The sequence below is a fragment of the Hippocampus bargibanti genome, linkage group LG17 (assembly GCF_051943395.1).
Source record: "Hippocampus bargibanti isolate YZ-2025 linkage group LG17, ASM5194339v1, whole genome shotgun sequence".
NCBI classification, from domain to species: domain Eukaryota; kingdom Metazoa; phylum Chordata; class Actinopteri; order Syngnathiformes; family Syngnathidae; genus Hippocampus; species Hippocampus bargibanti.
The window spans coordinates 1,037,324-1,061,906 of record NC_142750.1 but is presented as its reverse complement, the minus strand read 5'-3'; the positions used below and the strand labels follow the sequence as shown (position 1 = coordinate 1,061,906).

At 42.7% G+C, this 24,583-nt stretch overlaps 3 protein-coding genes across 8 annotated transcripts in view; 1 reads left to right on the top strand and 2 right to left on the bottom strand.

The window, feature by feature from the left end:
- plppr2a (phospholipid phosphatase related 2a) overlaps positions 1-24,583 on the top strand; it is a 56,644-nt gene that overhangs the window by 24,523 nt on the left and 7,538 nt on the right. For all 3 annotated transcript variants that reach the window (XM_089017869.1, XM_089017871.1, XM_089017870.1), the window contains exons 3-7: positions 19,653-19,784; positions 21,742-21,930; positions 22,582-22,702; positions 23,314-23,564; positions 23,942-24,118. In XM_089017869.1, coding sequence (XP_088873995.1) covers positions 19,653-19,784; positions 21,742-21,930; positions 22,582-22,702; positions 23,314-23,564; positions 23,942-24,118 — 870 coding nt within the window. The remainder of the gene's footprint in view (positions 1-19,652; positions 19,785-21,741; positions 21,931-22,581; positions 22,703-23,313; positions 23,565-23,941; positions 24,119-24,583) is intronic.
- Positions 2,450-5,294, bottom strand: nfil3-6 (nuclear factor, interleukin 3 regulated, member 6). Its single transcript, XM_089019217.1, has 2 exons — positions 5,076-5,294; positions 2,450-4,496 (listed from the first exon to the last, which is right to left on the bottom strand). The coding sequence occupies exon 2, from the start codon at positions 4,460-4,462 to the stop codon at positions 3,425-3,427; it is 1,038 nt and encodes a 345-aa protein (XP_088875343.1). The 5' UTR covers positions 4,463-4,496; positions 5,076-5,294; the 3' UTR covers positions 2,450-3,424.
- On the bottom strand, positions 11,703-14,099 carry LOC148885100 (uncharacterized). Of its 4 annotated transcripts, none has more exons than XM_089017877.1 (3): positions 13,923-14,099; positions 12,344-12,420; positions 11,703-12,254 (listed from the first exon to the last, which is right to left on the bottom strand). In XM_089017877.1, exons 2-3 carry the CDS (start codon positions 12,353-12,355, stop codon positions 11,757-11,759), a joined length of 510 nt encoding a protein of 169 aa, XP_088874003.1. In that variant the 5' UTR covers positions 12,356-12,420; positions 13,923-14,099; the 3' UTR covers positions 11,703-11,756. The 4 variants fall into 4 exon arrangements, with proteins under 4 accessions (XP_088874003.1, XP_088874004.1, XP_088874001.1 ...); XM_089017878.1 differs by having other exon boundaries at positions 12,344-12,415; XM_089017875.1 differs by having other exon boundaries at positions 11,703-12,247; positions 12,344-12,415; positions 13,923-14,098.

The window sequence follows — 24,583 nt, the reverse complement described above, 5'->3', positions numbered from 1 at the left end:
AGCGGGAATGTCAAACACGCTAGCAGAAACCAAAGATTGTTTAACTGCTCTGGTGCAACAAGTTCATTTTGTGTCTGCGAAGCAGCTTAAATAGTTGAGCGGCTATCAAAGGCGAATGCGCAACAGGGAGGAATCGATGACAACAAAGTGCTTTGCTAACGCGCAACAGATTTTAACTGTGAAGAACCGTGAAGGCTTGCGGTTTCCACGGCGATGTGTGCGTCTTCTTGCGAGGTGTGAACGGCACGATTAATTCCGTTTTTTTCCCCCGCATATTGCCTGTACACAAAGTTGCTGAATGGCTGACTATGAAAATTGGAAGTGTCGCGGCTTGGAATTGAAGCGTATTTACGAGGACAAGGAGATGCGAAACAATCGCTTTTTTTGTCGATAAATGCTACAGCTTCGTATTTTCTTTTCAACATTTAGCTTGTAGCAGACGTTCACATTCCACCATGACGTCTCTAATCCACTGGTGAAAAGGACATCTTTGTGTTGTCATATTATTTATTTTTTTTTTTTATTTTTTTTTTTACTTCAAGATGGCGCCGTGAGAGTGGCTGCCTTTACAGAAGCTCCTGTATTTTGTTTTCTACTTCTTTCTTTCCCTCATTTATTCCGGAATTGACAATATCACGTCAAACGCAATTCCCAAATTTGTTTGGGTTCTGTTTTTTTTTTTTTTTTTTTTTTGCAGGGGTACCGATAAAGCGTTGGTCAAACCTCTGGCAATGTTTTTTTTTCCTTCCACGAGGGGTTTTTCCATATTAGCGCTTTGTTTCAGCTTCAGCTGCTGTTAAAGCGCTATATACAGTCAACCAATATGTATGTATTGCATTGTATTTTGTACATCTGCCCTCATTTCAGGCTCAGATAACTCCAGACCCATATAATTTAGGAATTAACTTTTTTTCTTGATGAAAGAAGAGAGTCTCAGGTTTCTAATGCTAAATTGAATGTTTACGTCATCCTAAAACTGAATATTCTGTGGGTCCTGCAATTCGAGTGACAATGACAAAAACCCTGGCATTGGAATGGACGCATTTTTGTACATCGTCTGGCAGTGAATGAGTTAATTTCAAGATTTATGCATTTTTAAAGTCGAGGATGATTCGCGATGTGCCTCTATTGGAGACAAATAGCGACGCATTGGCTGCGTATGCACACGAATGCCCCTCCCCCATAAAAACACACATTCTCTCTATGTCTCATCCTTCCTTTCTTTCTTTCTTTCTTTCTTTCTTTCTTTTTTTATCCCCCCCACCCGAGCATCTCCGCCCACCCCACCCCCCACCAGCTATGTCTGCAAGCGTTCCCATGGCAACTGTCGCATTGCCTGCCTAGCAACAGGCTTTTATCCTTTGACTGAAAGAAAAAAAAATAAAATAAAGGGATGGCAACCGATTGGGGGGTTGTGAGTGTTACGTCGATTGCAGAGGCTTCATTCAATCGCATTCCGTTCTCCATCTTGTTGTGTATCATCGATCTCTTTACCATTCCAAGATGGCGCGTTTAGTTTGTCAAAGTCGAACTTTCAAACAAATGAGAAGATTTCATAAACCCGTGATTTTATTTTTTTGAGGCTGTACCGAGTTTATCGTCAAGATAAACTCGACATAAAATGGACGGATTTACCTTGTTTGTCTCACATAAATATTGAGGCGGGATTCAAGTGGAACAAGAACAAAAGAATCGTGCTTTTATTTGTAGGATGAAAAACGAATTTAGCTCGACGGTGACCCGCCATGCTACCGTCTTTGTCGCCCTCTGGCGGACAATAATACAAAATGAAATGAACGCGTTCCAGTGGACTTTGTTAATGAGACGATGATAATAATAATAATAATAATAATAATAATAGTCATAGTAATAATAGTAATAGTTATAATAACAGTATAATAAGAGTAATAATAATAGTAATAGTATAGTAATAGTTATAATAATAGTAATATGTGTAGTTATAATAATAGTAATAATAATAATATTAGTAGTAATAGTAATAGTAGTGGTAGTAGTAGTAATGGTAATAGTAATAATTATAGTTATAGTTACAATAATAGTCATAGTAATACGTGTAGTTATAATAATAGTAGTAATAATAGTACATCTAGGACACCCGTGTATTAGATGATCAGTTTAGTGTTGGACTTTGTGACAAGTGAAGTCTTTTGAATGGACTTGATTGATTTAAGACGTGAAACTTCTTCATGTCACAAAGAGGGTACAGCAAGTGCTGAAGATTGAATGACTCTCTGTGTCTTTGTGTTGTCATATTATTTATTTATTTCATTTATTTTTGTTCTTTTGACTTCAAAATGGCGCCGCGAGAGTGCCTGCCTTTCCAGCAGCGCCTGTATGTTGTTTTTCTAGTTCTTTCTTTCCTTTCATAACTTTGCTGCTGTAAAATGTCAATGTCTCCACTATCAAACATGAAGCGCCCATACAACCGTTTTGACTTTATCAAATATTTATTGCAGTCGAAATAAAACAAAGTACACACAACATTTAAAAATGGACACAAAACAGGAGTAGTAACAGTGTTGGACTGCTTCGCTGGAGAATAAACACGTCGATAAACATCGGCCGACATAGCGAAGACGACTTAAATGTCGTTTTAGAATTAGTTTGTCGCTTTTTTTTGGTTGGTATTTTGCTACTTTTCTGAAAATCTGCTTTTTGTTTCCAGTGATTGAGCTCGTGCTTATTCTGCAGTTTTGGGTTCATCACAGTGTATTGGATCTTCAAAGTAGAACGCAGATGTCACCGTTTGTAAACCACTGTTTTTCTGGGGGGGGGCGGAGTTAAAATATATCACTGTTTTAGCCCCGCCCCCATAACATTTTTCTGCTATTCCCCAAATAATAATAATAATAATCATCATCATCATAATAATAATCCATTTCATTTCTAAGCGCCTTTCAAAACTCTCAAGGTCACTTTACAGTCGCCGGATCTGTTTTTTTCTGTGGGTGAGCAGTGGCAGCCACACGCGGCAGCATTAAGCTGGCTGGGTAGAAATGAAATGTATTATTATTATAACTGTATCTATTAGCTATCTAGCTACTTAACTGTATAATTGCTATCTTTTAGCTATCTGTTGGCTGGGTAGCTATCTATTAGCGACTTTATCCTGTGACTGTAAAGTGACCTTGAGATTTTTGAAAGGCGCTTAGAAATTAAATGGATTATTATTATTATTATTATTATTATTATTATTATTATTATTACTGTATCGACTAGCTAGCTACCCAGAAAAAGAAGCTCCAAGTCGGTCTGAGTTGCGCGACCTAAACAGACGACAAGAACAACAGAGCTCGGCATTTTTTTGCAAACGAATGTGATAAACAAAAAAAAATGGATGACATTGTCCGAAGATTCCGTTCCAAAAGTCGAATGTGGCCATTTTATTAGCGGGGGCGGAGTCTCAGTTGACATTAGCCATTAGCTGCTCCGTGAAAAGTTTCTTGAGCTGAGCCACTTCCTTGCTCAAAGAACTGAGCGTCGACTTCAGGTAGTGGTTCTCGTGCTGATACTTGACCTCTGCGTGACCTTGCGCGGGAGGCTGCGGACCCAAGGGCGGGGGCGGGGCATACTGGGGCGACGCCGTCCCTCTCCCGCCTTTGTCGGCCCGCGGAGGGTACCGGGAGCCCGGGTAGCCCTCCACTCCCGGTTCCGGGCCGTGAGGGGGAACCGGGCTACGGCGAATCCTGGTGGGATCGCCCGCCGCATCGCCCGCCTCGCAGTTTCCGGGCGTTTTGAAACGCAGTTTATGGGGGAGGTTCTTCATGGCCTCGACGTGGGGGGCGTCGCTGGACGGCGGGAAGGGTTCCGGGGACGATTTCTCGTGGTCGCTGAGCCGCTCTTCAAAGTCCACCGGGCTTCCCGCGCCGGACCCGCCCGGGGTGGAAAAACCGGAATCTTCTGACAAGTTGCCGGCGTCCCGGCAGCCCCGCCCGCTCGGCACGCCCGTCGGCGAGGCGTTGAGGAGATAATAATGGGGGGCCACGCCGTGCGGGGGGGCGGCGGACAACGGCAGGATGGACACGTTGGACGGATCCTTGACCAAACCGAATCGGAACTTGAGCGCCAGGAGCTCCGCCCTGAGGCGGGCGTTCTCCTCCAACAGGGCCAGAACGCGACCCTCCAGGACCATGTCGTTGACCCGCCGCTTTTCCCGAGAGCGCTTAGCCGCCTCGTTGTTCTTCTTCCTCTTGTCCCAGTAGCCCTCGTCCTTCTTTTCAAGCGGGATGAACTCCCGCTTGCGCCGAATGCTGGACGAGGGGCTTTCTTTCCGCTTGGCGGCGGCGCCGCGCCCCAGCAGGGAGCGAGCCAACAGGTCGCCCGACGTCAGGACGGACGCCGTTCCGTCCGGGGGGGTCCTGCCGGTGGTTCTCGCGTCTCCTTCTCGCGAGGATTTGAGCGGCTGGAGCGTCGTCATCTCCCGGGAAGCCTCGTCAAACATGTCGTCGATGTTTAAAGAGCGGCGACAGCGACACCTGGTGGCGACGGGGACACAACGCGGGGATTTTAAAGCCTTACGCAACCGCCATTACAACACGATGTGATGTAACTCGATTACGACGCGACAAACTGGAGCGACGTCGACCGTAATGTGTGATCGATATGCGGTCGCGCCCGACGTTAGCTGACACCGAGCCAAACTAACTTTGAAATTATTATTATTATTAATATTAATTTTCTAATCCAGCGTGACTTTGACCTACATTTTCATTTGGGTTGAGCGGTCAACACAAATGGCGTCGCGGCTTTAAATAGACTCAAATTCCGGTCATGAGCCACAGACCGAGCCGACCCACTTTTGACGGGAACACGCCGATGGCCGGACCGGACCGGAACGAACCCACGCCCCCATTTCCCGTCTATTATCCTTCTCTAAACTCAGACACTTTGCACTTTTTTTTGCTACTTATTATGATTTATTTTCCAGATCCGTTTGGTAACTAGTCGAATCGAAGAATCGATTAAAAAAACTCAAATAACGACATGCATTGAACACAACCGACAGCAATCATTTAAAGAGCAATAATAATCGTAAAAATGAGAACTGGTTGTACCTGCGATGAGGATCCGGTGTTCGTTTCAGACGTCGTCGACTCTTGAAGTGTTCGCCCGTCCAGGTTGTTCTTGCTTGTGTCCCACTTGGAAGGCGCTGCGGCTTATTTGTATGACGGAGTTCAGTTCGGGACGGTTTATCCTCGCGTGAACCGGTCTGGACCCCGTCGGTGTGCAAATTGGACGCCGTGGGACCGCCTTCTAAACCGAGTCCCCCCCCCCCCCCCACTCCCCCTTAAGCCATCCTCCCGTCGATCGTCCGCGAGCAGGAAAGTTGCAGACCGTTGCTGCAAATAGCAGACGACGGCGTCATAAGACCTCATTGACTCCTCCCACCTGACCCCCCCCCCCCCCAGCTCCATAAGCGTCATCGTGAGGCAACGTTACGTCACAGCAGTATCTCGCTACAGAGTGAATGAGTTGTGCAGAATTGTCATGCGTTGATCGACTGAAAATAAAATTATATATAGAGATATAATCATGATAGAAATAAATAAAAATAATTATACGTATAATTTGTATATACTTGTACTTAGAATTTGTATATATTAAAAAACAATATGTCTATATATATATATACACACATATAATAATAACACTATAATACATTTCAGTTATAAGCGCCTTTCAAATATACATATACAGTAAAGTCTGTTATATCGATATTATGTAAGTGTGAAAAAATATCGATATGGACTATGATATATGACCCTATATGCATGTAATTTCTCCGTGCGTGCATAGAATTTAGTGTGATGTGTGTGTGTATCAATATATATATCGATATACGAGATTTATGTATATGTGTATATATGTGTGTATGTGTGTGTATATATATGTATGTGTATATATATATATATGTATATATATATGTGCATATTTTTATGTGTGTGTGTGTATATATATATATATATATATATATATATATATATATATATATATATATGTGTGTGTGTATATATGTATATATATATATATATATGTGTATCTATATATATATATATGTGTATATATGTATATATATGTGTATAATTATATATATATGTGTGTATATATGCGTATATATATATGTGTGTGTGTATATATATATGTGTGTGTATATATATATATATATATACGTATATATATATGTATATATATACATGTACATCATGTATATAACATAATATATACATTTATTTTTTTTCTCAGCCGACGTGTTTTAACTGTGACGCGTTCCGTGTTGTTACATCACGAAAGACATCCTCCATAATGCATGTTAACCCGAGTGTCATTTTTCACCATGACTGCCAATTCAAATTTGAAACTTGACTCACTGCTAAGCAAAATATTGTGACCTATTCTGTTGCGAAAGCATGATGTATGCGCTTGGAACGACGAGGCACTCGCCAGGCGGTCTCGTGTCACAACAAAGCTAGTAAACATGTTTACATTTGTCGTGAGCTCAACTTTGCGCCCTGATTCCCGCCCGTCATTGTTTGGCTCGCTTGATAACTTGATTGTGACTAAAATCGGCCACTTTCCACTCACACGACAGGAGCTAAAAGTTTATTAGTCTGTAAAAATAGAAAATAGCTAGCTAGCTATTTTCTATCTTTCAGCTGGCTATCTATTTGCTATCCATTTGCTCTTTATTTGCTATCTATTAGCTATCTGGCTAGCTAGCTAGCTATGTCACTGGATATCTATTAGTTATATATCTATCTAGCTGGTTAGCTAACTGTCTAGATGGCTATCTATTAGATATCTTAAAATAACCACATGTGGTTCCAAAACGGCCATTTTTACATTGAAAGATGACACGGCGGGGCTTTCCGGAAGAATCGACATGTTCAGAGTCAGAGCGTCTGTCGGGTTTACACAACAGGAAGTGGATTACATCACAGGTCTGCTTGCCTTACGAAAGAAATGTAACACTTCTTTCGAATGCCGTTCCCAAAAATGTGTCAACAATCTTGGGCCCAAGATCAGTCAAATAAAAAAATAAAAAAGGGACATTCTGTACTGATTGACTAATTCGACAAGAATTTTAGTGACAGGTTTTAACTTCATTAAACTTACATGGTGTTTTATTGATAGGAGCCTAGAATTTTTTTATACTTGGACGTAACAAGGCAGTTTGGCTCAAACTCAAGCCAGCAAACCTGAAATTCTCCACATTCAAGTCCTCGAACGCAACGTCGGACTTGTTTGGTTGACATGAAATAATAATCATAATAATAACAATAACGCTAATAATAATAATAATAATACATTTCGTTTATAAGCCATTGTGACTGGAGCATACCTCGCCCTTAGCTAAGATATTTAGCTATCTGGCTAGCTATTAGCTATCTTTTATTGATAGCTGAGCTTGATCATGTTATGTGTCATTTGTATGTCTGTCTGTAAAAATCCACACAAAACAGTCAACTAATAGGTAACAACAGCGGCTATCCAGCTGGCTATCTATTAGCTATCTGCCTAGCTAGATAGCTATGTAGCTGGATATCTATTAGCTATATGGCTATCTAGCTGCTTAGCTAACTGTCTAGATGGCTATATATTAGCTATCTGTTAGCTCGATAGCTAGCTTTGCATCTATTTGAGTTACTTCCGGATTGAGTGAACGCTGGCACGTGTGGCTACCGCTGCTCATCCAGAGAAAAACTGATCTTGTGACTGTAAAGTGACCTTGAGAGTTTGGAAAGGCGCTTAGAAATCAAATGTATTATTATTATGTTATCATTTTTTTATTTATAATGACAACTTTGTCAGACCAGTACAGGTTTGCTTGCAAGCAAATCGTGGACATTTGGGACACATTTTTGGGAACGCCATAAATTGACGAAAAATGGACAGAAATAGCTGAAACTCGTCTAAATGGTCTTCCATAAACGGAATAATGTGCGGTTATTATTTGAAATAAATAGCTTTTTATTCAAAGCCACAATTAAAATTTTTCATGGGTATGCATCTTTTTGGGTCACCTTGTATTTTGCGTCATCCGTTTTGAAATGAAAGTGGTGAAAAAAAAGTTATCTGAATGTTTTTTTTTTTTGAGTCCCAAATACATTTACGTAACAAGATGGAGTCTAACCGCCGTCACGCAACGAGCGGACTGATGTATCGCCGTAGCTATAAATAGACCATGAGTCATTTTGCTCGACTTGGGGTTCAGTTTCATAACGGGGGGGGGTGAGTGTTCTGCATCCCCTCCCTCCCCTACTTCAAATGTCTGGTCGTTGCTCAGATAAACTACAAAATTGCTTCTCCTTTCTGTTTTCATGCCCCGAAAATGGGAATTAGACGATTTAGAAAAGGACAAAGTAGCCCCAAGACAGACGCCGAGAACCTCCGAACGTGCTTTCCTCACAATCATTCTATTTTTAGCCTTTGAAATACGTCATTGCCGTCGCCAAGGTAACCCCATTTGATGGTTTTGGGGAGGGGAGATTTTTTTTTCTTTTTTTTTTTTGGAAGCAATCACCATCAGTATTCTTAGAACGGTCCAAACTAAACATCCACGGCGCTAGCGCGACCATTAAAGTCCTTCGAACAAACGGACTGTGGACGACCTAGATATCTATTTGCAATCTATTAGCTATCTAGATGGATGGCTAGCTATCTGGCTGGCTATCTATTAGCTTAAAAGCTATCTAGCCAGTTATCTATTAGCTATCTATTAGCTAGCTAGCTCACTTTCTGTCTATTTGAGTTACTTCAGGGTTGCTGCTCACCCGCAGAAAAACTTATCCTGTGACTGAAAAGTGACCTTGAGAGTTTTGGAAGGCACTTAGAAATCAAATATATTATTATTAGTATTATTGAGAGTTTTAAAAGGTGCTTATAAATCAAATGTATTATTATTATTATTATTAAAATTTCAAATGATCGTAGTAAGTAAACCACCATAACAGTCACTATTCTTCAGAGTTTTGAAAGGCGCTTAGAAATGACGTGGATTATTATTATTATTATTATTATTATTATTATTATTATTATCAAAACTATTGTTTTTATATATTGTTATTGTTACAATATTAATAAGATTACTTTAGCATTATTATTATTATTATTATTATTATTATTATTTTATATATATTGTTATTGTTTTTATTACTTTATGTTACGGCTTGAGTGAACACTAGCGCATGTGGTTGCCGCTGCTCACCCGCAGAAAAAAATATGTAAAGTGCTTGACATATGTAAATTATTATTATTATCATTGTTATTAATTATGAAATATTCTAATGGCTCCCCCAAATTCATAACGCCCCCCTTGAGAAACCATAACGTGAACGTGGCCCGCGGCACAAAATGATACTGCACGGCATCCATTTGGGTCTTGATATTGTATGAAATGATAGCTCGTTTGATGCTAAATGATGAGCATGCTAAGTGATATGATGGCAGAAAAGGTTGCCAGCGCTATGCTGGACTGATGACAAAAGTACACCCTGCACTAAATGTGCACCGGCGCTCTGATTGGGAACAGCAGCTTATGCAACCGCAAAAACATTTTTTACGTAAGCGCGGATGCTTTTGCGCGCGTCTGAATGAACCCTTTGTCCCCAAATTAAAGACGTCCTTTGAGCCAAGCCTTTACACTCAGTTGGCTGTCACACATTTTCATCCGTCGATCAATTTCAGCATCCGAAGCACTTTACTCTCGAGGGGGGGGGGGGGGGGGGGTAACTTTCTATCTATTAGCGATCTACCTAACTGGCTATCTGTTTGCTATCATTTTGCTATCTATTTGCTATCTATTAGCTATCTGGTTAGCTAACTAGCTATGTAGCTGGATATCTATTAGCTATCTAGCTGGTTAGCTAACTGTCTAGCTGGCTATCTATCAGCTAGCTAGCTAGCTTTCTTTCTATTTGAGTTACTTCAGGGTTAAGTGAACGCTGTGCGCATGTGGCTGCCGCTGCTCACCTGCAGAAAAACTCTTCCTGTGACTGTAAAGTGACCTTGAGAGTTTTGAAAGGCGCTTAGAAATGAAATGTATTATTATCATTACAGCTAGTGCTAAAGAATGAATGACTCTATGTGTCTTTGTGTTGTCATATTATTTGTTGTTTTTGTTTTGTTTTTTCACAAGATGGCAGCGCGTGAACACGCAGCGGCTCCTTTCCTGGCAAATTGGCGTTTTCGTGTTTATTATGTTTGTCATTCTAAGTGCCTTGCACGCTGGGTCCTCGAGGACAGTCATTTCGTCGGCGCTGCATGTCATGCGTATTAGCATATTTGCAATCAAGCTAACTTTGACCATCCTGAGTTGGCTCAGTGTGGCAAACTTTGAGCAAAGGTACCACCCACATGGTTCCAGATGTTGTTTCAAGCGGTGCGCACGATGACCTGTTCTTCTTATTCCATCAAGTATGTGACTCATCATTCGATGATTTACCAAAGTTACATAAGAGGACTTTATGTTCCCGCGCTCTTCTTCCGGTATGTGACTGCATATTGCGTAAGCCATCTTCATCATCACTATGCCAGTAACAATGAAATATTTGTCTGCCTGGATGTGTCGGCATTAGTCAGTGGTTGGTCTCGACTCGCCATTTTTCTCGCCCCGGACGCAAACGCCCACAAATGTCATATTTTAATCGACATCCACAAAGATAAACAGACGTCTGACGTCTCTTGGACTTGGTCAGCCCTCGACCGCAGTCTCCACGGGTGACGTTCAAATACTGTAGCTTCAGTGAGGAATCATGGTATATACTGCCCCCTTCTGGTGAAGGGTTAGAATGCTTCAAATCCGCCCATCTGTCTTTGAAATCACCCCCCCCCCCCCCCCAAAGCTTTCCTTGACAGCTGAGGGAGGGTTTTGCAGCCGTGTGGCGAACGCTGACATGGCTGCCTTTCTCCTCTAGGGGGAGGAAGTGTTCTTGGTTTGTTTTATTTATTTATTTAGCTATGTAGCTATGTATTTATTTATTTATTTATTTGTGTATTTATTCGCCCATTCATTTTATGTATTCATTCATTTTATTTATTAATATTTGTTTGTTCATTCATTCAGCAATTTATTTACATATGTATTTATATTTGTTCATCTATTTATTTATTTATTTATTTATTTTGTAGTTTAGGTATTTATTTGTGTATGTATGTATGTATTTATTCACCCATTTATTTTATTTATTCATTCAATTATTTATGAACATTTATTTGTTTATTCATTCATCCATTTGTTTGTTTATTTGTGTATTTATTTATTGCCCCATTAATTGTATTTATTCATTCATTTATTTATGAACATTTATTTCATTCATCCATTTGTTTGTTTATTTGTGTATATATTTATTTATTTCCCATTTTGTATTCATTCATTATTTGTAATGGGTATTTATCATTAATTAATTTATTATTTATTTTGTATTCCAGGATGTATTCGGTAGCTAGCCCGAGCCATGACAAAACTAAAATGTCGTCGATGTATTTTCTTTTTTATGTATTTATTTATTAATGTATGTCTGTATGTATTTATTTATTTCTTAGATAGCTAGATTACTAGCTATCTACCAGATAGCTATTCATGCGTCAGTGTGCTTAACGCGCACATTGACCATAGCCTAACAACATTATAAGCTCAGAGTCAACTGAAGTGAGTTAATAGGGCCTCAATGATGCGTTCCACGTTGTATGAAAAACAATATTTATTGTATATAAGCGGTGTGAAATGAGATCTCGTCTTACATGACTGAGCAGCAATGACAATTCTTGTGCTTGGAAGGACCTTTTCTTTCGTCAACAGTGGGGGAAGATTCTTCCTTATTAGCATGATCTTCCTGGACTTGAGATGTTTGCCGTTTTCCCTTTTGGGGAATGTCCTGATCCATTTCACTCTCAGCCTCTTTTTCCACTTGCCGATCTCCAACGCGAGGTTCTTCTGCATCCTCCGCGATCATCACTCTTTCCGCAACGAGCATATCTGGGTTTTGCCGGGCGGCCGTCGAATCGGCGTAGCCCAGGAACAAAAGTGTAATTGGGCTTTCCTTCAAATCGTGATCCTTCATGGTGACCTCCATTCCCGCCGTGTCTCGAACCACCGTGGCGTTCGGATCCGCCTCTCCTCGTAAACGTCTGACCTCTGTTGTCATTTTATCTTCAGAGTTGGACGCCCGGATTTGTTTGAACGGATCTCCGTTGGCTTCCGTCTTGGGATTTGCTTCATTTAGCCTGACTGGAACCTCATGGAGTATCATTTTTTTACATGAGAAATGGAAGCAAGTAGCGTGTAGCTTTCCTCGGATAGATCGTAGCCCGACCCGAGACTCACCTGAACGCCCATCCTTCCAACTTCTTTGGAGTTGTCTTTGTTCCATGTGGAGGTCTAAATACCAGCTTCTTTCTTCACTGAAACCAAGACGAGTGTCAATCAATCATAAACATGGGTGTTGATCCGCTTTATTGTGGTTCATCCATGTCATGATCAGTATTCATTCGTACAATATCCTTTATGTATTCATCCATTTATTTATTTTTTATTTGTTTATCTATGTATTCAGTTATGTATTCATTTGTTTATTACTTCGTTTGTGTATTCATTTATTTATTCATCAATTTATTTATGTATTTATATGTTATCGATGAAAAGGTTTCTTCAGCCGTCATCTGTACTTCTTTGAAGATGTCGGACGTTTCGCTTCTTATCCAAGAAACTTCGTCAGCAAACTAAAGTCTTACCGGTAGTTTCAGCCCTATATATAATGGGCCGAAACTACCGGTAAGACTTTAGTGCATTATTATTATTATTATTATTATTATTATTATACCTTGAATAGCTATGTAGAGAGAGAGAGTTTTCAAAATCAACAAATCCACACATCTAGCAGCATCATCTCAGCTATGTGCACAACCCGCAGATTAGCCATGAAGTAAATATAACTTGCCAAAGGGAGCGAACGGGGGTCTTGGTGGGGTTTCGAAAGCTCCGCCCAAGAAACTTGAGTCAGGTGTTGACTAACAGACGGGTGGGTTTGCTGAGAGTCTTTCAGATTTGACACGTGCGGGTTGTAGGGGGTGGCATGCAACAAGTTTTCAAGTTTAACTGGAACCAGGTAAAGATGAGGAATAATATCCCAAAAATAAATTAAAAATCCGATATGACGCCCATTTGCTATACAGTTTATCGTATTATAGTTGCTACATTAGGGTTAGGGTTCAGCTACATTCAAGTCAGTGACGCTAACCGCAACGATTGCACCGTAAATTGACATTATCATAAGACTATATTCATATGTAGAGTAATGCGATTTTTAAAATGTATTTATTTAGTTTGAAAATGATCAAATTTACTCATTCACTGCCATTCCGATCTTATTCGGGAATTGAAAAGCATGACGTGGAGCGCCATTCCCAAATTTGTTCAAGTTTGTATTTTTCTTGCTTGGTACAGATTAAGCGCTGGTCAGACCTCTGATAATATTTTTTCCTCCCACAAGGGGGCAGTATTTGCCTTGAGTACAGCCACCCCCATTTGAAGCTCAGATAACTCCAGATCCGTATCACTTGGGAATTAAGTATTTTTTCTAAGAGTCTATGATTTTTTTACACTGCATTGAATGTTGATGTAGTCCTAAAACTCAATATTCTGTGGGTGCTGCCACTTGAGTGAAAATGACAAAACCCTGGCACTAGACTGGGCGCATTTTTGCACATCGTCTGGTAGTCAATGAGCTAAATACATGTAAATAGATCGAAAGACCTTGGTGGCCATACTTTTACATATCACATACTTGCTCAAGTACTTTTGCACCCTTAGTTCAACATATGACATGCATTAAGCCATAGTTGAGAGTTGAACAAAGTATTTAGAGCTTTTGTCAGTACTATCATGCCAAGCCTTTCGTACTTACCGCTCAGCATATAAACCCGATCGATGTCCGCTTCAAGGAAAACTGCGTCAAAACAAAAATTGAGACCACATATCTCGACTGCTGTGATTTACACCCAATGTCAGTCTTACTACGGGAACACCCCTTGACACCCGCACAAGAGATGCCGTCTTTTTCATGAGGTATCAAGTGAAGTCGAAGGGGCTTCAGGGATATTTTTACAAGGCGCAAACCGACGGATTAAGGCGGGCCGATACAGCTGGCACAGTGCAGAGATGCCGACGGAAATAGTTTAAAGACACGGCGCATAGTAAGCATGCCGACACTATCCGCACCGTTGTAAGCTGTAAACATTCTGCGGCCTTTGCATTTTTTCCACTAAAATGGCGTTTGGACATTGATCGTAGCGAGTTTGACGGAAAGAAGTTAAGTAGGGTCCAAGAACACCCCGAAAACCTTTTCACAGAGCGCTGATTATTTAGCGGAATACTAACTTCAACGTTCAGTTTTACAGACTAATGTCCGATGCACTCGGACTCATTGCTCACAGGTATAAGCTGCTGACAAAGCCCTCTCTAAGAAAAGATGCAGTCTGGTGATCGACATTCCTGACATGTATAACTTGAACCCTTGAACCTTCTTCATGGCAATCAAATGTCAGCCCACTTTAGCGGCACCTGTTTTCACAGCAGTGGCTAGGGCATTGTCAGATGTTTTCAAGCCAATGGCTTCTACACGGGAAGAGCAACGCATTAAAAACTAGACGAGGTGAAGATTTCAAGAGTAAAGTATGAATGAAATAATACAAACTGAACAAAATCAATTGAATTTCATTCAGATTGACTCTCCAAGAACAGGCGTCCCATAAACCATGTATGCCTTTAAGATTAGTGTATCCATAAGTCACGAGAGATGTCCCGACAAGAGAAGTTTCCATGAAGATGGTACAAGTTTCCCAATATGGCGTATATCCCCATAAGATAGGTGTATCTCTAAGCTATGAGAAAGTCCCAAAAGACAGGTTTCCATTAAGGTGGCACAAGTTTCCCAATATGGAGGATATCCCCATAAGATAGGTGTATTCATAAGCTACAAGAGATGTCCCCACAAGGCAGGTTTCCATGAAGGTGTTGCAAGTTTCCCAAAGTGGGTGTCCCCCCATAAGGTAGGTGTAACCATAACGGATTGGAGGTGTAACCAGAAGGTAGTGTAGGTGTCTCCACATTGCATTAAGAGGACATGCAAAATAGAGTTTGGGGAGAACTACAAAGTACATTAGGAGATGACGACATTGCATTTTGACGACACGCATCCAATCCGAGAAGATCAGCAGTTGACCTCAACAATCTCCTCGTGTCCTTGTCATATTACGTTTACATGGCGACTAGGAGTGTGAATGTGAGAGTTTACTTTCGTTTCACCCCCACACACCACATGTCATTCCGTTTTATTGGAGTGCAGTTAGCATTCCGCAACACAGATTGTAAGGCGCAGAGTGTGTGTTCCCATGTCTGCGTCAAGGCCTGAATGTGGGCCAATGTCAGTGAGACTTCTTCATTGAGTCAAATCAGCATCAAAGCTTCGGCATACAAAGCTGCTGCAGATGTCTGCGATGCGCTTCCTCGCCTTGTTTGTCACAGCGGTTCTGTCAAACACTTATTAATTAGAAAGAAGCGGTGACTCGCTAACGCTTTTTAACACTTTCCATCGCTTCTAAACTCGTGCCCTCAAGGAACAAGCCGTTGCAGCATTTAGTTGCACACTGGGGGATGCAACATGGAGGCCGGACTGGGTCCTCATATTCCCTATCGAACGCTCCTAAAGCAGTGGTTCTCAATCTTGTTGGAGGCACCGAACCCCACCAGTTTCTTATGCTCATTCATCGAACCCTTCTTTCAATGATTGTGCTCACTAACTACAGACTGAGGGGTGGACCTCTGCGGCGGAGGATCCCACCGAATCCCTGAGACCGAGTCACCGAAACCCTAGGGTTCGATGGAACCCAGTTTAAGAACCACTGTCCTAAAGCATCTTGTCGAGATGAACTTGTGACCATGCTAAAATGAAGAATGTGTACCAAAACAGTTCTCCAGAGGGGCTATCATTTCTGGACTGATATATATTCATAAATATATTGGTATTAATTCAACAGCCAGAGCTCTGCGTGGCATTCCATAAGTAGTAGTAGTATGACAGGGACACTCAGGTTGTTCTGAGGTCAACTACTGAAGATCTTCTCGGGTTAGATGTGTGCCTGAAAATCCCTAATGTTTTAAAACCCCAAAGCCTGAAACCCCTAAAACCTTAAGCCTGAAAACCCTAATCCTGAAAACCATAACCCTGAAACCCCAGGGCTAGCAACTCCTAAGCCTTGAAAACCCCAAACCCCTAAGCCGGAAACCCCTAAACTTGTGTGTCGTCAAAATCCAATGTCGTTATCTCATAATGTACTTTGTCGTCCGCTGATGATAACGCATGGTAGGCGCACCGTTCGAGGGAACTCCCTCCACCCCAGCAGAAACTGGAGCAAAATCGAATTTGTGACTGCACTCTGGAGTCATTTCAGATAAATTAGCTGCCCCTTCTCACACTGCGAAATTCTTGATAATCAATGAGGATTGCTGTCGAGATTGTTGCTCTTCACTCACGTTCGAGGCCCCATCTGGTGCGTTCACAATAACATGCATCATTTCCTTCTACCAGAAGGTTTTATTGCGGGCCTCGGCGCATTTTAACTGGATTCCGTGTAAATGGGGAGGGGAAATTAGCAAACTGTGGCCCAGGAAAGAAAAAAAAATAACATGAGATGGAATTCATTTCCCTAGGACTGTAAAAAAGAGAGGCGCACCTGCTAACATCGCCGTTTTAATGATCTGGCCCACGTGTGTCTAGGGCATGTTTCCTCATGGGCGTGCCCACATCCTTTTACACGGGCATAAAACGATGTCCTAAAAGCAGATTAAAGATGGATCCATCGCAAAATTCTTTTCACTGGGCCTCGATTTGCATTGCAGGCCCGAGTCTGGCGCAACCGCCGCGACCTTGCTTCAAAACAAGGTCCGGTAAACGTGCGCATCGGTGCAGTTCATGCGACGGGCTTCGCGTTGCAAGCCGTGCGCTGATGTGGTCTCTCAGGGTTGGTCATGCGTGAAATGTTGCGACGACTGCTCCGCTCTGTCAGCCAAAGGAACGTTTTTTTAGCCTGTCACTGTGTTTTGGGAGACATCCGAGTCATTCCGGCGTCAAAAATGGTGACGGCCCGAATGTAAATTTGAGATGAACCCTGTTCTCAACTGAAGCTTTATCTTGGTCAGCTAAATCTTGCATGAGTGCACATCTAATGTCATACTGACACAAAATCGACGATGTGAATAATTGAAATGAGACGTGTTCAGTGGCAGAACCGTAAGGGAAAGGCGGACGTCGGAATCAAGTTTGCCGGGAATGCTTTGATTTATGCATATGTTGCACTTTAAGTGTGTTGACCCATGGGACAGTCACCCCGGGTTTTACAAACTATAACATCCCCCGATCAAGCGGATTTTTCATCTCCACAACGTTGCGACGAAATCTCGCCGACTTTCACGACAATCCCGTAGATAAATAAACCCGATGGCTCCTTAGTCTGCTGCGTCTCTCCCGCTTTGTATTCATGTTTAGGGGCGGTGGGCAGGTTAGCGTCCTCTTGGTTTCTCACGACATTCGCTACGAGGCTGGAGGAAAGGAAGTCAGTGCGATGGGAGGAGGAAAAAAAAGACAAGAGTGAGGAAGCACGCAGGGGGGTGGAGGGCTGGACAGAGGAAAACCAGGGGAGTAGAGGCAACGCAAGTCTTGAATACAAATGAGCTGACACACATAACGCATTCCCTCCCTCTCGCTCAGTCTTTGGCGCACATGAATCGGCACTCTTTCCGCCGCACGGACATGCCTTGCTTCTCTCTATGTTTACATCTGCTCTGTCGCTGCGTCAGACCAAGTATCGCGCGGGGAGGTCGTTTGGACCGTTCAAGTCGTTAGCCGTCACCAGCGAGGATGCAGCAGAGTAGACGGACCGCGTGAGTCCGCCGCCTCCTCTTCGTCTCGCCGTTTGAGAAGCAGACGGGTCAAGGACAGATTCGTCAGGACGCTTTGACATCGTCAACGTTAGATCAGACATGGTCAGCGCGTAAGGACCCGGCGCCAGGGCAACCGCCAGCCTAGCAACGACGTACCGGAGGTAAGTCGGGAAAGAGGAGGGAGGAAAGGGTGGGGGGAGTGAAGGGAGGATTCCCTCGTTCAGGAGAGGGAGATCTAAAGACCCACGATGCCTCCGGCACTGGAGATGCCGACTCCGTGTGTGCTTCGGAAAATCCGGTTTTGCCTATTCAACACTCAGTGTATTTGGAGGATTTGTCTGTAGCAGGGCTCTCTTGCCACGACACGTGAATCGTATGGCGAGGTTGAAGTGGCATGAAGCGGCGCTGTGCCAACCACACGGCTGCGTCAGTTAGCTAAAATGACGTAGCAGCGCGCTGTCCTGTGGCGCCGCGTTTGGACCACGCGGCCCGAAGAGAGGCCATATGGCGGTCCGCATCGCTACGCTTGGACTGGGAAGCCCGGAGCAGCGTGGAAGACTGCTCTGTGACCCCCCCATGTCCTTCAGCTGGCATGCTTGTGTCCTCGACTCAACTGTCCCCGTCTGTGGTTTGCTTTGACCCCGTTCCCAAAGCAATTTCGGTTTGGGTATTTTGGGTCTTTTCAAACTTTGTCCATATAACAACTGTTGTGAAAGTATCCAGATCGATTGTATCAAAGCCAAAAATTGACAAGACGTGTCCGTGATGAGCAGATGTAAAGTCTCAACCACAATTGTATAAGGGACGGCAGGGTTATGATACATTTGTGCAAATATGGGGCTACTTTGTTTTGGACTGCTTGTATTTGGTAGAAGGTCCAAGTATGGTACATTACAGGCAAAACAAACTTGAGAAAGAAAGAAAATCCAACCACGCCACGAGTAGGAGAGTCCACCATCTGGGAATACCCAACGTTATGATGAATATTATTCCAATTAGAACTGTCCCGCGACTCCTTTTTGAAAAAGACGATCAAAGCCACCGGAGCAGTTTTTCCCAAAACACAATTGCTCCCACCGACCCATTCGCGTCTTGTGAGGCACTCCCTAACGTAAGTGTTACCCCTCAGGAACAACTGGGTGACAGTGTGCAAAGTATCTGGCAAGGCTAAAGCGATCAGTGATAGAATCAAATACGATAGCGGTTGCCGAAAATCAGCGAACCATTTTCAAAGTGATCGGTCGCTGTTTTTTGTAGTACAACAAGTGTACAATTAGGCAGATGTCCTTGATCGCCTTAAACCACAGGTGTCAAAGTCAAGGCCCGGGGGCCAAATCCGGCCCGCGAAAGCAAATCAAACTTGTGAACTTGTCCATTATACTTGCTAAAATCCTAACCAAAATGTCATATTTTTGGATGTAAACCACAATAAGTCATTTTTCTTGACTTCAGATTTGAAAACTAGTTATTAATTATTTTATTTAGCGCTCTGTATGTAATATTTGAAGGGATTTAAACATTCTAATGGCTTCCCCAAATTCATAACGGCCCTCGAGAGGAAACCATATCTACAATGTGGCCCGCAGCAAAAAACGACTCTGACACCCCTGCCTTAAACGGTATTTAAGCGAGAGATTTTTATTTTTGTTTATTTTTTGTTTTACAGCTGGACTAACTTTGTGTTCTTGACTTGCAGACCGGGAGGTGGAGAGCCGAGACCAGGCGGGCTCAAAGAAACGTAACAGGTGGCATGGCGGCGACGGAGAAGAAGAAGAAACCGGGTGTGAAGAGAAGCAGCTTCATTGTCCCCTGTTTCATATTTGTCGAGGTAAATAAGTTATGAATGATGATTCGGTCAAAACATGACAATCCAAACATGGTTACAGAAAGGGCAAAGATAGAACAGCAGTCATTAAAGCACACTACTCGTATTCAATGCTAATGGGACACACACACACACACACACACACAGTCCCCACGGGTACATGAGTGCCCGCCGATCTGTGTGCAGTCAGGTTGATGTCCCCACCTGGAGGTGTAAATGAGAACACACACACATTCCTTTTTCAACGATTTTGTGAGGTCCGGATAACTCCAGATAAGGAGTGAGGACCACCGTTGCTGATAAGTTCAGAGAAGAACTAGTGTCCCATTTGAAGACTAAATGTCACCCCATTTCCCACTTAAACTTCTTTAAAAACAAAGAAATAAAAAATGGACTTGAAATTGAAATAACAGCAGGAGTGAGGTTTCTGAATGGGTACATTCAAAGTCCTCACCTCTGTAGTAAATTTGGTTAAATTATTGTTTTACTTCTTGTGGTATGAACTTTTTCCTCTTATTAACCACATACACACACACACACACACAAACACAGATAGTGAGTAAAAAGAATGTGTATTCAAGTGAAATGAAAATACACACCAAAACATCATTTTGGGTGAATTTGTGAGGACCTTTCTGAAACTTTAACAGATGCATATATAGACCCTCTAGAAGCCTTTAGAACGAAAGACTTGTGAGGACCGACCAAAAGGTCCTCACTTGTCAAAAATGTCCTCACGACGGATAGGATAAAATGTTAGTGGGCCTCACAAGACTAGTCATACAAACATATACACACGCACACACGCACCCATCCACCGTCATGAGCAGTTACCATGGAAACAGATCAGATGGAGCCATTCCCTATCTGTTTTCTTCCTCTTTGTGAATCCTTTGATTGGCCGCGCCCTAATCACAACTTACAACCTTTCCCATTCGGCCATCTTGTTTTGCATGTTGCCTCCATTTTGTTTTCGGGGAGGAAACACACCTGAGTAAACACCTGATATTTAATTTTTTTGGGGGACGAACTGGTGTGTAGTATGAGTCTTATAATGGGGATTTGTTAATAACTTATGAAGTATGCAGATATTGTCATATTTTGGAATCGTGTTGATATTTTTATGGGATAAAGTGCGTATTATTTTCACCTGGCACACATTTCACCGTCACCGCTTTCAGGCACTGTAGAAAAGTGTGAACGTGAAATTTGAAGGACAGTCGGAGGGGCAGTGTGCGCAAACACCAAAAATATTGACTATGAATATAATATATCCACGCAGAGGCACAACTCAACTGTCATATTATTTGTAAAACGTTTTTCTGATGTCAGTTAGGAAACAAAAAAAATGGTGTCGGTTGTCCTTTAAGGCTTATTTAGTAGAGAATTATCTTTTTATGGGGAACTGGGAACGGATTATTGTCATTTTAATGGTTTCTTATGGGAAATAAATGTTTGGAAGGCGAACTTTTCATCTTACACACGCTTTCTGGCCAATTAAGTTTCTGACCAATGAAGTTTGTAAGCTAACGAAGTTTTCCAAATATAAGGCGCAATACTTCTATTGGAGTGGGTGGCTGCTGACAGTCGTTGCGAGACCTGTTGTGACTCAATATGACTTCCCATATAAGGCACTCCAACGGGCATATAAGCCTCAGGGTCAGAAATGTTTCCTTGTACACTGGAAAATACGGTAATACGGTAACGTCACAAAAATGAAAGAAAGACAGAGTTATGGCAGTTAGCCGTGTGACTACGTTGTATCTGCGACAGAACGTTTTTTGCCAGGCGTCGTCATGGAAAAATGGCCATCCCACCCACCCCATATGGCAGACTCCTGACCAAGGTGACCTTTTCCATCGCGCTGGCCAATCGTGGTAGAGTGAGGCGGTTGTATAAGGCGAGGTTAGCGGTAGATTTCTTTCTTTCTTCTAACAGAGCGCTAATGTTGTATTTCCAGCTGGTGATCATGGCCGGGACGCTTCTTCTGGCTTACTACTTGGAGTTCACGGACACCTTCCCCATACACATCCAAGGGTTCTTCTGCAACGACAAAACCTTCTCCAAGCCCTACCCCGGACCGGAACACGTCGGCAAGATCCCCCCCGTCCTCATCTACTCGTTTGTCACCGCCGTTCCCGCCTTTACGGTAACAGTTGGGCTTATTGACAGTGTCTGAAATAACGTCTGCCCTGCCCTATACAGGTAACATCCGACTTACGACCGAGTTTCGTTCTGACCAAACGGTCGTAAGTCAAAATGGTCGGACGTCGAAATCCATTCCAAATGTTGAATGACTTGCAAACTCTGGTGCCATCACGCAGTAGATTGCTGTGCAAGTGTGTGACATGCTGGCTGGCCAAAATTGTCATACACGTTGCCGGCCTGCTAGCGCGTTGCGGTGCTAGGCGTAGAATATATTTTTTTGAATAAGGTCTGGAGGTCATGGTCGTAAGTACGGGTGGTCGTAAATCAAGCTGGTCGTAAGTCAGATGTTACCTGTATATGATTTTTTTTAATATGTCATTTGTTGAAGGTGCACCTTATAATCCGGTGCACCTTATAGTCCGGAAAATACGGTAACTGTTTACGGATAGAGTGAACGCTGGCGCGAATGGCTGCCGCTGCTCACCTGCAGGAAAAAATTACGTGACTGTGACCTTGAGAGTTTTGAAAGGTGCTTATAAATGAAATATGTTCTTTCTTCTTCTTCTTCTTCTTCTTCTTCTTCTTCTTCTTCTTCTTATTATTATTATTATTATTATTATTATATATTTTATTATTTTTTTTGTCTCTCCAGATTGTGGTGGGAGAATTGTTGTCTTTCTTCACCAAGGCGGAGGGAAGCCAAGAGAAGACGATCGTCACGGCAGATTGCTGCTACTTCAACCCTCTGCTGAGACGCATCATCCGCTTCTTAGGTGAACTACCATGTCCGTCCACTCCAGGAGGGAAAAAACATTGCCAGAGGTCTGACTAGCGCTTTATCGGCACCTCCTCGCAAGAAAAAAAACGAAACCTGAACAAATTTGAGAATGGCATTCTACGTCATGCTTTTCCATTCCCGAATGGCAGTGAATCCATTTTCTATATAGCTGGCTAGCTATGTAGCTATTAGCTATCTAGCGATTAGCTATCTGCTAGCTTCCTATATATTAGCTAGCTGGCTATGAGCTATCTACTAGCTAGCTAGCTTTCGATCTGTTTGAATTACTTCCGAGTTGAGTGAAAGCTGTCGCGTGTCACAGATACGTTTTTCTGTGGGTGAGTAGCGGTAGCCACACACGCCAGCGTTCACTCAACCCAGAAGTAACTCTAATAGACAGAAAGCTAGCTAGCTAATAGATAGCCTATAGCTAGCCAGCCAGATATATAATAGATAGCAAATAGCTAACAGTGCTACTCCCCAATGTATTCATTCGACAGAAAAATCAGATTCAGGCGGTGCGAAACCATCATTGGACAACAGCTGTGCTGATTTCTGCCATCTATCCCGATTGATCATAATCCATCCCGATTGATCTGAATCCAGGCGTCTACGCCTTTGGCCTGCTGACGACGAGCATCTTCGCCAACGCCGGTCAGGTGGTGACGGGCAACCAGACTCCTCACTTCCTGTCGGCATGCCGACCAAACTACACGGCGCTGGGCTGCCAATCCGGCACGCAATACATCACAGATCGCCGAGCCTGCACGGGAAACCCTCTCGTGATTTTATCTGCCCGCAAATCTTTCCCTTCCAAGGACGCGGCGCTCAGCGTCTACTCCGCCGTGTACACCGTGGTAGGTGGATGCGTCGCTCGCGGTGGCGTTCGGCTAACAAGCTAAGCTAGTGATGGGATTCTGGCTCTTTTTGAGCAGCCAGCTCTTTTGGCTCGGCTCTTTTGGCTCGGCTCATTTGGCTCTGAAATGGCTCATCAGTTTTTTTTTGTTACTTAAATTAATTTACTATTAAAAATAATTTCATATTATATGTAAATTGAATTACGAATGTACTACAACCAGCTCAATATTAGGATCTGTCGTTCACTTAAAAGAGCCGAAAATGAATCAAAATATTGACTTTGCTTCAAACTTGCTTGTAAAGAGCCAGCAGGCCTTCAAGATGACGCTTTCCGCGACCAACCGCAGATTTCACCGCTTTTGTTTTCCTCGCCAAGATGTACGTGACGCTGGTGTTGAAGACCAAGGGGACGCGTCTGACAAAGCCCACCGTCAGTTTCACTTTGTTGTGCCTGGCGATGATCGTCGGCGTGATCAGGGTGGCTGAATATCGCAACCACTGGGCTGATGTCCTGGCGGGATTCTTCACCGGCGCCGCCATCGCTATCTTTCTGGTAAGATCAAATAAGAATACCATTTGTTGCCTCACGATGGAGAAAATTGCAGTTGAGAAGAATGAAAAAAAAAAAACCCGGAAGTAAATCAAATAGATAGAAAACTAGCTAGTGTGAATCCGGCAACGTAACACCATACAAAATGAGTCATCTTAATATTTCCGGCATGATATTTACATGTTCGTTATTGTTGACAAAAAGAACTGTTGGGGCCTGCAAGGCCTTCTCTGCTGGCCTAAAAATATCTGAATCACAGACTAATGATTCCAAATTGTCTTTCAGCTTCCTTTCATTGTTTTTGCCTCATTTTGCTGCTTCCAGACGTGCTATCTATTTGCTATCTACTAGCTATCTGGCTGGCTATCTAGCTATGTAGCTGGCTATCTATTAGCTATATGGCTATCTAGTTAGTTAGCTAACTGTCTAGCTGGCTATCTATTAGCTATCTGTTAGCTAGCTCTCAAA

Excerpts from the sequence above, each read along its gene's own strand:
- nfil3-6 (XM_089019217.1), bottom strand. The coding sequence starts at position 4,462 with ATGTTTGACGAGGCTTCCCGGGAGATGACGACGCTCCAGCCGCTCAAA.
- LOC148885100 (XM_089017875.1), bottom strand. Across the intron at positions 12,248-12,343 it reads TTGGAAGGATGGGCGTTCAG|TCAGGCTAAATGAAGCAAAT; the intron begins GTGAGTCTCGGG and ends ATGAGGTTCCAG.